The sequence below is a fragment of the Anoplopoma fimbria genome, chromosome 7 (assembly GCF_027596085.1).
Source record: "Anoplopoma fimbria isolate UVic2021 breed Golden Eagle Sablefish chromosome 7, Afim_UVic_2022, whole genome shotgun sequence".
NCBI classification, from domain to species: domain Eukaryota; kingdom Metazoa; phylum Chordata; class Actinopteri; order Perciformes; family Anoplopomatidae; genus Anoplopoma; species Anoplopoma fimbria.
In genome coordinates, this window is record NC_072455.1 from 10,507,163 (window position 1) to 10,519,036 (window position 11,874).

Consider the following 11,874-nt stretch of genomic DNA (forward strand, 5'->3'; position numbering starts at 1 on the left):
TCAAGGAGAACGAGAGACCGTTTGACAGGTACCAGCGTCAGCACTCAGCTATAGCATCTCGATTCCGGTTGTGAGTTTCAAAATAAAACTCAGACGCTGTGACGTAACACTCTATAGCGGTCATATTGATATCTCTGTCACTGTGGCCCTGCTGTGTGCTGCAGGTGAACCTTGATGCTATCTACCACCTTTACTTTCAATTCAATTCAGTTTATTTTGTATAGCCCAGAATCACAAATTACAAATTTGCCTCAGAGGGCTTTACAATCTGTGCACATGCGACATCCTCTGTCCTTCCCTCACATCGGCACAGGAAAAACTCCCCTAAAAAACCCCTTTAACAGGGAGAAAAAAGGAAGAAACCTATGGGAGAACGACAGAGGAGGGATCCTTCTCCCAGGATGGACAGAATGCAATAGATGTCATGTGTACAGAATGAGCAGCATAACAGTTCTTAGATACAACACATTCAATGTGCGAAGAACAAGTAGCGAGACAACAAAAAGCGTAACCGTTGACACATGACTGACACTTACTCAATGGAGACATATAGGAAATGTTGTGGTTTTCATTTATCAATATGTAATCATAAATGCTTTTATGTTAACTGAATGCTTAAGATAGGAAAAGGCTGAAACTTTGGGTCAACTTTCACAGATCTGATGATTGCTGGAGACAACTAAGGAAACAGGTTGTGAATGCAGATACTGCAACAACAGTAAATAAAGGTCGGACAGGAACCTTAAGGGTGGGGGGGTGGTGCTAACAAGAAGTGTTATCCTAAAGATCAGGTCTGTCATAAATGATAAGACTTTGTGATGTATCATACAGTACCAGTCAAAAGTTTGGACACACCTTCTCATTCAACTACTTTGAAGAATCTAAAATATAAAACATATTCTGGTTTGTTGAGCATTTGTTTGTTTACCACATAATTCCATATGTGTTCCTTCATAGTTTGGATGTCTTCAATATTAATCTACAATGCAGAAAAAATAAAAGAAAGAAAGAAAGAAAAACCATTGAATGAGAAGGTGTGTCAAAACTTTTGACTGGTACTATATATGGACCAGGAGCGCCAAGAAAGAGGTATAAATAGGAGGAGACAACAAGGAATCGGGGCTCTTTTTGGGGCTTCTTTAGGCTTGGCTCTCTGGGCTCTGACTTTGACTTTAAGCTTTTTAGGCCTTTTTAGGTTTTGAACCTTTGACATTTTGTCTTTTCTTTTCTTTTTATATTTTACATTTTTGTAACCCTTAATCTTCCTTTTATCGTATCGGTTGAGATGATGTGAAAACCAGCAAACTGAGCTCTTTTTAATATATTTTCTTCTGTGGCTTGCATCATTATTATACATCTTATTTTATAACATTCTTTATATCTTTAATTGAATATTTATTTTTGTCATCAGTTATTTATGTCATTATAGAGTGGGCTAATGTTTTAGTTGTGCTATAATATTGCTATAATATTGTTAAGTAATATAGAATGTATGTTTTGCAGCATATAGGCTACAGGGTAGTTGATGTCCCGACACTTATTGTCTTTTTTTCATTCTGAATTATGTCACTTAAGAAAGAAATAAAGAATGACAAAAAACAGTGATCATATGGTCAGGCCTTATTTTGAAGGATAATTCACATAGTTTCCGGTCCACGTCTGACTAACTGGGTGCCCTGAGGGCAGTTCATCGGAGAGTGCTGAACTATTTCAAAGCTTTGCCCTTTCTGAGGTTTTCCTTCGCATGTGCTTTTGCGTTTTTTCCCCTAATACTCACATTGATAAACAAAACAAAGCTGAATATTGAAGAACGAAAGAAAACCCGTGCCGTGCCGTTCCATGCTAACGGTCTATTCGTTATCTGCTTAAAATGCACAGTCCTCTCCTGTTGAGTAATCTCGTTGGAGCACTACTGTGTAGTCGTCGTCCCCACTCAATCCAAAAAAAGAGCTGCACGGGCTCCCTATTGTTACAATAGAAGCCCATACACACATTAGAAACTTTTTTTTAATATATTTATTCAGACATTTATAATTAATTAAAATGACCACACAGACCTATGTTGTCTGTTTCACAGCAGAACAGTAAAACCAAAAGATGCAGACTATATGGAAACAACGCGATATATAGGCTCATTTCCTCTGGACAATTAGGAAATTATGTCAAATTTATTGCATGGGTTTTCCACACAATATCACTTTATACGCCTTTATCTTTATCGATACTGCTTATAAAGTGTCATTTCCTTATGTATTATATGGGAGCTGTATAACAAGATGACTTTTTGGCTCCTCTTTTGCAACATCACATCTTGAAGAAACTAAGTGTTGCTCCCTCTATCACGTCCTGTATATCCGTAAACCAGGACCATAGGCAAGTCACCCTGCCCATCCATTTTCCCAATCACCCTCCAGCAAGGACTGTTAAACCAGCCATTTTGGCAGGATGGGGTGGAGGTGGTAGAGGGGGTGCAGTGGCCACTTTCCAAATTTCCCTGAAGAATAAGAAGCAGCCCACACTCTAGTGCGCAGCAGACTGGGAGCAAACCGCAGCGTGCCTTTTTAATTAGCCATCGACAGGAATAGAGGGGTTAATGGATGTGGAGCCACACCTCTAGCTGGTTATCATGACGTCATAGACTTAAATAGCCAGGTAGATTTACTTTACAGACCCTCAGACTGACTCATATTTGGCACGGGACATCTGAACTGAAAGACTGTACTTGGTAGAATATTATAGAGGACTTGATTACATTCTATTCCAACTATTAAAAGCTCTCCGAGCCTCTTTGAGGACCCGAGGGTACCCCTTGCTTCTGTCCACTTTTTGTGCTGGTTCTGTCTTCAGAACGATGCCTCACTAACAGCACTCTGAAAAAAGCCTGCACAGCACGCAACAAATATGCAGCAAGTCAAGTCACTTGACTGGTCATGTTTTGCAGAGGGGGAAATGCTGCCTTAACATGTTTATGAGCCTTTACCATTTGGTAAAGGTTTTTAAATGAGGAGGAAGATAAAATGAATACCTTGGAGGCAGTGAAATACAGACAAATAAAGAGCAGTACAGAGTAACACAATTAAAATGTAACAGAGAACAAAGTAACAACCATGATGAATAGAGATCACTCCAAAGTTATTTATAACTCAGAGCATTCATGGACTGATAACTGCAGCGCTGCAAAAACATGCAACAAAGTCACAATATGTCTAAGTTCCTAATGAGTCGGCCTCTACCTGCTGCACTGCTGCAATCTTCACATATATTTCATATATTTAGATTCAACCTTTAAACATCTAATCTCACTTTATGTATGAATATCTGTGTTTGTGACCTGTATGTGTGTGTGTCCTTTGCATATCTTAACAGCTGTTCATCAGATCTACTTCACACTTGCTGGGTGTGTTGCAGTGGACCCAAGGAAGTGCCATGTCGTATTTGGTGGTATTTTGATTGCATATAATTCAATATGAATAAACATTGAATAAACAGGTAAACAGTGCTCTGTTCAGCGGTGGGAGGGGCTCTTCACATTTGAGTGTGTCGCCTGCAGCGGGCCGGCTCACTTTTGCTGCTGGATGCTAGGTATACTAACATTACAACCGGACTCTTCATCACTTCTCTGGAATAAACAGGAGCGGATAGCCAACTGGAAGTCGAACCAAAGTGTATTTCAACCGTGGGACAGCCAGTAACTGTTTCACCAATGTTTCTGACTGTGAGTGAAACTGACCTGGGTGTGTTTTTCAAAACTTTTTGGGCCCAGAGGAAAACGGTGTCTTGCTTTACTTTTCCCCCTTACTCTAACTGGGAATGTTGGTATAGATAGTGGTTGACGACTTTCTTTCTGTAGTAAAATGATGAACTTTTAATGGTAAAATTATCAATACCACACAATAAAGTCCTGCATTCACATGTTTACTTCAAGTGAAGAGTGAAAGTGAGGCCTTATCAGCACACTGTAAATGACTGTACTTCACTCTGTTCATGGTAGAGCTTTACATTATGATGCTGGATAGTTTAGCGAATGTTAATGGATCATATTTAAATTGTTATATTTTGTGAGTCAAATCTGAATCTGCAACATGACCAGTAACAATTCTTCTTCGGGTAAATGTAGTACTACAATGTTTTCCTCTGAAGTAGAAGTACACAGTTACTAGTATACAGCTGAATTGCTTAAGGGGCCTTTTAAAGTTATTTCTGAGTATAATGAGTTAGAATAGGAACATAATTCAATACTTCTCATATTTAAACATGATGATAAATCTATATCTACAGTTGTTTTGGCCCCCTTTAGTTGTTGCCCCCAGGTCCAGGTTGGTTGCCCTACCTTACGGCAAAGTCTGCCCCTGTTTTTTTCCCCTGTGAACCAGAGTGTATTTCACTGGTGTTTTTTCCTGTGAGTAGCTGCTACTTTGGTTGCGTTGGTCTGAATTTGGGTGTAGGTCTGTGAACAAGTAGTGCCTAACAAACTTTTTAATACAAAATGATTACATTACTGTGTTAATCATAACCACATGAACTTGTTCACGGCTGTAATTGCAGCTTCTTGTTGGCAAATAAAACAAATATATTTGGTTGGTTATGTATAGGATGCCAGATGTGGTCTGTGATCACAAATGTTGTTTTTGGTCCCTGTGCAGGGACAGCAGTACAAAATCTGGCAACACACTGTGACTACAATGAGTCTTGTTTGCTAGGACATGAAATAATCCTAGCACACAGGTTTTCTGTAATGGCACACAGTGCAGGCAATGTTACAGGGCTGCCTCTAAGTGCTGCACTGCTGAACTGCAGGTCTGCCAGCTGGGCCTCCTGCTCCATGTAACTGGCCAGTTTCGCACACCAGTGCTCATGCTTGGCATTCTCTAGGAAACACTGCTCTCAGTAAAGGTCTGCTCAACACTGGGGGGTCGGAGAGATGCATTGAAAGACGATGGGTGGCAAAGAAAGAACATCCAGTACCACAGCAGGAAGTCCTGCACAAGTAGAGGAAGGAACTCGGAAAGGATAACAAATAGTAGAAGTGAGCTGATATGAAAACACTGAAATGAAAAAGAACAGAGTAGAAACGTTTTTTTTCTGACAAAACAAAGCATGTGATTAGAAGTCAGTGTGTGTCAACAGGAGGGAAACAATGTGTGGAACAATGTGCCAACATTTCACAAGAAAGACAGACCATTTGTATCTCACACATCTTTTAAAATTCAACCAGTTAACTTTCACCTTCATCCGGCCCACTCAAGTGCCAGGTTGCCAGGTGATGCATGAATGCCATCTGGCCGCTCCACAGCAGAGTAACCAGCTAAGCCGTAGTGACGGCTGCCAACAGTTTGGAGAACCCTTCAAGAGACAGTCCTGAGCCTGGCAGCCACATTCAGCTGGTTTCTGCAGGGCAAATTAAGTGAATATATTTGACCTGCACTCCCTGGTGGTAAACACCTTAACCATCTGCTCACATAATCTACAGGGCCTGAGATGGTGGAAATCACCACAAGTGGCAAACTGACAAAAATGCTGATGAAATGAAACTGAATGGACCTTTTTTTAGTTGCATATTATAGAACTGAAAGTGCTGATCTACATTTGTGCACAGGAAATTGTCTTCAAAGGTCATTAATTTATCCTTTAGCATATGTAAATACATGCATCAGCATCAACTTAGTATTTATTCAGTATACTTTACTTTAATATTTGATGTGGTTCTCAGGGAGCTTTCTGAAGTTTGAGATAATAACCCTAACATTGGCATTGGTGAGACTAAAAGTGTAAAACAGAAAACCTGTGCTACAAACTCGGGGTGTGGAGTTGATGGTGTGCTCTATGTTGTTGCATTGTGAGAAATGTAGGATCCAGAATTTGGGGAGCTTGACACTGATACTTTGAACTAAAGGTAAGGATATCTTGGTCTCATTCTCATTCGCAAGAATCCCAACTTTGTGGAAGTGCATACTAAGCTGCTTAAGTAAAAGCTTTCAAGCCACCCCCGCTTCAACTGCTTTCGATGTAAATACAGAGGCAGATGTTAGGGGCAGAGGTAAGGACAGGGAGGCCAGCTTGATATGTTAATCATGTCATATTGCTAACCATTCCCTCTATTGTAGGCAACATCTGCTACTATAATTAACATATTTCAGAACATTATTTCATAAACTCAAAATGTAGTCTTATGTTTGCCTATATTTTAGCTTGAAATGCTGAGACAAACAAAAAATAGCACCTACTGGTGCTTTCTGTTTGACTTTGACTCCCCTTAGTGGTAGCACCAAAGATGACACTAACAATGCATGCAGCTTCAGCTCCATCCCCCTCAGCATCCCACACAGGGACCCTGCGATTTGTGGGCTGTAAACGAGAATGCACCAACTTTATCAAGTATTGTCTTATCTGTCTACAAAAAAATACCATCAGAATAATTAATGACAGATATTTAAAAGTGCTGCCTGTTGCAGCCATCGCAGCTTTAACTTCAATGAACAAGCACCGTTAAACACACAGAACTCAGTGTTTAATAGATCATTTAACAATTTAAATTTCCAAGGCTGTCAAGTACCACAGGCTGAGTTTGGTGTCAAAAATGATGCACAAACACAAGTAGAATATTTCCTTTTTTTAATTTAATAGTGCAGCTCTATAAAACATGGTGTTTGATTAGAATATTCAACTCAACATCACATAGCTTTAAATATATAATGAAACTTATAGATAAAGTGTATCGTAATGTTGACAACGCAGCATTGAAGGTGTGATTTTAAGGGAAGGGTTCAAAGACTTGGTATATCCTATTGTGTTGTGACAGTATTTGTCTTTTTCTGCATATGTGTGTGTTTCTTTGACGAGGCCTCCTTCCTCTTTCTGCTGCTGTGACTGCTCTGCTGCACCCTGTAGGTTTTTCTAGCCTGAACTCTCTCCTTATCCAGGACCTCAGTGTCATCCAGAATCTCCAGGCCTGGGATCTGACTGATGACATACTGTCTAAGGAGGCAAAGGTCAGGAAAAAATCAACAACAAACTTAGAGTGGGAACTTCGTATGGGTGTAAACATTTTCACACACAATGGGGTCAGATAACATTACACATGTTTTACAAAATGAGATAATGCACAGGGCTAATGTTACAGAGTGCATATTGAATAAGATTTACTGCTGGTATGGTTGTGACTTAAAAGGTTCATTCATGGGCTGATTACAAGATCATGGGCCAGTGGGCACAGACATGCCAAAGGCCCCACCACTTTCCTACAAAGGAGGGAAAAAAAAAGGCTTAAGAGTTTAGCCTCTTTTGTTGTTGTTTTGAATCTCTTTGCAGTAGTTGCACATTTCTGTGGTTTTCTCTTTATTCTCATTTTGAGTCTCATTGTAGTCATTTTGAGTGTCTTTATTTGCCGTTTTGTGTCTCTATGAAGTTGTTTTGATTCGCTTTGTTGTTGTTTTGTGTGTCTTTGTGGTCATTTTGGGTCTCTTTGTAGTCATTTTGGGTCTCTTTATAGTCATTTCAGTCTCTTCATAGTTGTTTTGCCCCTATTCATGATCCTATGTCCCTTTGAAGTTGTTATGTTTCTTTGTGGTCATTTTGAGTCTTTACTTTATTCGTACGTGTCTCCTTAAGTAACTGTTCAGTAATCCGAAAATGGATACTCTGATGCACCTGTTGTAGCAAACAAGTAGATACTGCTAATGAACTGGATCTGAACAGTTAGCATAGAGGGACTTTTAAATTTTTTACAGTATTCTGTATTCTGTTGAGTTTATATGTTGGTATTGTATATTTGTTGTACTGTATGATGTTATATATATATTTACATGTGTTGTGTTGTAGTGTTATATGTTAATCATCATACTTTCTAATCGCAGACAGCACTAGTCCAATTTTGACAAAACACAGGACATTAAAGCACCATGTTTTTGCACTGATGAACCAGATGGGGTTCATCAGTGTAGTACAAGTAAAATGGTTTACCCCAGATTCCAAGAAAATTATAGACATGGCCATGTTTGTGGTTTTGGCAAAGGGACTTCAAAGTTAAGTGAAAACCTGTAAGATTGTTTTTCATAAACAAAGAATAGACAGATTGCATAAAGGACGTTTTGATTTTGGTTAAATAGGGGGGCAGACACACTCACCACTTTTAAGAGTAGGCTTAAGACCTTCCTTTTTGATAGCACTAATAGTTAGGGCTGGCTCAGGTTCACCTTGGTCCTAGATATGCTGCTATAGGCCTAGAATGTAGGGGACTACCTAGGATACACTGAGCTCCTCTCTCCTCTTCTCTCCCTCCATCTTTATGTATTCATGTCCTATGTATGCACATTACTGACTTTGCTTCTTCCCCAGAGTCCTTGTGCTTTCTCGCCTCGCAGGTTTCGATGAATCGTGGTTATATCTGGACTGGGGTCTTGCCTCCTGCTGTGGCCCTGCTGACACCCACTGCTACTACCCTGTACTATTACACTTATTGGCTTTGCTTATACCCTGGAGTCTTTGTTCTTTCTCACTATAGTCATTGCTGCTGTTATTATAAGTAGACTTCATTTTTTCCTTTGTTACTCTGCTTACTACTCTTATTATATAAATAATTTATGTCATATACATTGAATGTGTTGTATCTCTGTTATGTTGTTCATTCTGTACACATGACATCTATTGCATTCTCTCCATCCTGGGAGAAGGATCCCTCCTCTGTCGCTCTCCCAGAGGTTTCTTCATTTTTTTCTCCCTGTTAAAGGTTTTTTTAGGGGGGTTTTCCTGTGCCAATGTGACGATGTCGCATGTATACAGATTGTAAAGCCCTCTGTGGCAAATTTGTCATTTGTGATTTTGGGCTATACAAAATAAATTGAATTGAATTGAATCTGTGCAAACTTGAGCAGGTAGTGAAAGGACGTCGATGCTCACCTGTAGTCTTTGTACTGGGTCAGACTTCCTCCATTGAAATAGCTAGGTGCTGCCTCGTTGTTCATCATACTGAGGATCCTATATATAAAAGGAAAACAGAAGCATAAAGAATAAATGTGTTTATATGCCCCAACATAACACAACGTATAACACAAACCCAGGCTCACTTTATGTTGGGGAACTTCCGTCTGATTTCCTCCACAAACACAGGCAGATTGTTGATCTTGTTCTTGTTGATGCACACTGTGGTGACACTAGGCATGAAGGGGAACTTGATGTGAGATGTGTAGTTGTTGCAGTCCAGGATCAGAGTGCTGAGCTTCTCCAGCTGGTCCAGCAGAGCCGGGTTCCAATAAGGACTGAATGAAGGACAACACGGCAAACTCAAACTGCTCAGGATTGTCAGTCTCTGAGGAAATATACCTGGATGTGTGCTTGATAGAGTCAATACAAATATAGAGGGGTATAAACAATGACTTCAAGCAAGTGTTCACGCACACACCCAGCAACAACTTTATATATTGAATATATATATATATATATATATTGAATAATTTGAGGATTTATAAACTTCCATTTGTTCCACTGACAGCAGCTCAATAGCTCAGACACAATGAATACCATTAGTTCCATCTCTTGGCCCTGTCAAACACTGTACCAGTCAGTTTCCTCCATCATGGTAAGATTTAATTTGGGTCTTAAGCCATGTAGCGGTATTGCTAGAGGGATGCCAACGTCATCGATTCCACCAGTTCAGTTCAAACTGAAATATCATGTCAATAATTGGAAGGTTTGCTTTGAAATTTTGACTTTAATTATCCCCAAAAGATGAATCCAACTAACTTGTTGATCCCCTTACTTCCATTCAACTGTTAGGCCAATTTTAAACAACAACTTTTGAAATGTGAAATGCGAATTAGGGGAGTTCTAGACCAGTGGTTCTCAACCTTTTTTCAGTGATGTACCCCCTGTAAAATACTTTTTTAGCCAAGTACCCCCTAACCAGCGCAAAGCATTTGTTGGTTGAAAAAAAGATGTAATACTAAGCGCTCTGCCATCAGTGTCTGATTTATTAAACTGTCAACACTGACGATTGCATTGTTGCATTAAATTCAGTTTATGAACTTACACTTATATTTTATTGAATATTTATTAAATAACAATTTTTAAAGGATTTCTGAATGGATGCTAATTTAAATATATATTTTTTAAAATCTCACGTACCCCCTGGAGTGCCTTCACGTACCCCCAGGGGTACACGTACCCCCATTTGAGAACCACTGTTCTAGACAACCAGAGGAGTCCCCCCCTGATGGACAGTAGAGAGAATGCACGTTTTAAGACACTTCCTCATCGGCTTCACTTGGCAGAACCAAAGGTTGTGGCCTGATGTTCGGGCTGTATGGGCACCATATTGGGACGACTATCAGAAGATCTAGGTTATGCTATACTCGTAAGTCAAACTTTTTTCTTGCATCATGGGCCACCAAGCAACGTTCATAGGACTGAACGGGGTGCCGCCTCCTACGCTGCATCTTGCTTTTTTTTATACATCCATGCTTCTTTTTAAATATTTAAATATTAAACTATTGGATCGATTACTATTAAACTGGGTTGACACAAACATGTTCCATTCAAGATTAACTGTTATATCTCTGGAAATCCACCAACTTTTTATCTGTCAGGTAATTTGTTCAATACGTATGACCAAATAAATACCTGCAAAACTAATGACATTCCCTTGACCCTTGTTTTAGATAATGAAAAACTCCTCAAACAAGAGTGCTAAAAACCAAACACTGGAACAATGAGTAGTTGTTTGGTCTTTAAGCTTCTGGTTATAAAGTACAGGATACTCATCCAGCAGGTTGTAACTCAGGTCCAGCACCTCCAGTGTGTCAGTCTGTGGTAGAATGGTTTCATAGGGAATTTCTGTCAGGCTTTGATAAGCAAAAGAAAGCCACTGAAAGCTCGAGGTGTGGCTGGGTTGGGTGGGATGATCCATGACAGAAAAAAAACTCAGCTCTTCTTCACTTGAATTGATAGAGATCAGGAGAGAAGTCAGATGATTATGTCATGATCAAACCTTGAATGAACAAAGAAACAATTAATGGTAAATAAACATGACGGAGTCAAAACAAAGTCTGATGAGTCATTTTTAACATGTTTTGGTTTCAGCTGAATAGAAATGATCCAGACACATTTTATACAGGCTAATACATTTACAATTTACCCCTGGCAGAATTATGCCACAAATGTTCTAATCTAAAGACATGTATGCGTTGTCATAGAGACTAATGGAAGGATTGGGTCTACGTATTGTTATGATCTGTAGGAAGTAACAATGAGATCATCTGAAAAATATTGCTGTAGTGTTGGTACAACTTTCAGCAATGAAAGTAAAAAATCATATCATATCATCACTCATACTTTGTAATTTCTCTTTGTAAGAAAACACCTCACATTCATATTATTTGAAACCTCAAACGTGGGTCTTCTTAAATAAAATGAGTAACTAAACATTTTGGCAGTGCACGTTGCTAGGATACAGTGTTAACCGTCTCTCACTATCTTGACAATTTGTAGCAAATAATTTGTATTTGGCAGCAACGTTACGGAGGATCAAAGGGTAAAAGGAGGATGAATAGAGCCTTACAGCCAGCACAAGAACACACAGTTCAACGTAGAAACAAAAAAGAAGAAGCAGTTGATTTGGAGAGAGATAACAGAGGTGATAAATGATTGATCAGACTTTTCCTCTAAAAAGAAAAGTCCACCGGACATAATTGTACTTAACACACAGTGAATAAGCTCTTTTTTTTTATAATCAATTAAAATATCAACATTATATAATTTAAACCAGCAAAGAGTTTATCAAAGCCACTAAGGCCAAAGCATGTTGACCTGCAGCCACAGGGTGTGCTATGTCACCTGAAAGCCTCTTTTCGCTAAAACATATTATGGATTATATTATGTTAG

The 11,874-nt window shown here is 39.2% G+C and overlaps 1 protein-coding gene across 1 annotated transcript; it reads right to left on the reverse strand.

Annotated features, from left to right (window-relative positions):
• Nucleotides 1-6,782: 6,782 nt before the first annotated feature.
• Nucleotides 6,783-10,900, reverse strand: LOC129093148 (leucine-rich repeat-containing protein 72). Its single transcript, XM_054601066.1, has 4 exons — nt 10,752-10,900; nt 9,063-9,254; nt 8,896-8,973; nt 6,783-6,975 (listed from the first exon to the last, which is right to left on the reverse strand). Exons 1-4 carry the CDS (start codon nt 10,898-10,900, stop codon nt 6,783-6,785), a joined length of 612 nt encoding a protein of 203 aa, XP_054457041.1.
• Nucleotides 10,901-11,874: the final 974 nt, after the last annotated feature.

Coding starts and splice junctions, on each gene's coding strand:
- LOC129093148 (XM_054601066.1), bottom strand. CDS start 10,900: ATGGATCATCCCACCCAACCCAGCCACACCTCGAGCTTTCAGTGGCTT. Junction 9,255..10,751: donor AGTTACAACCTGCTGGATGA/GTATCCTGTACT, acceptor TCCTTCATTCAG/TCCTTATTGGAACCCGGCTC. Junction 8,974..9,062: donor CGGAAGTTCCCCAACATAAA/GTGAGCCTGGGT, acceptor TTTTATATATAG/GATCCTCAGTATGATGAACA.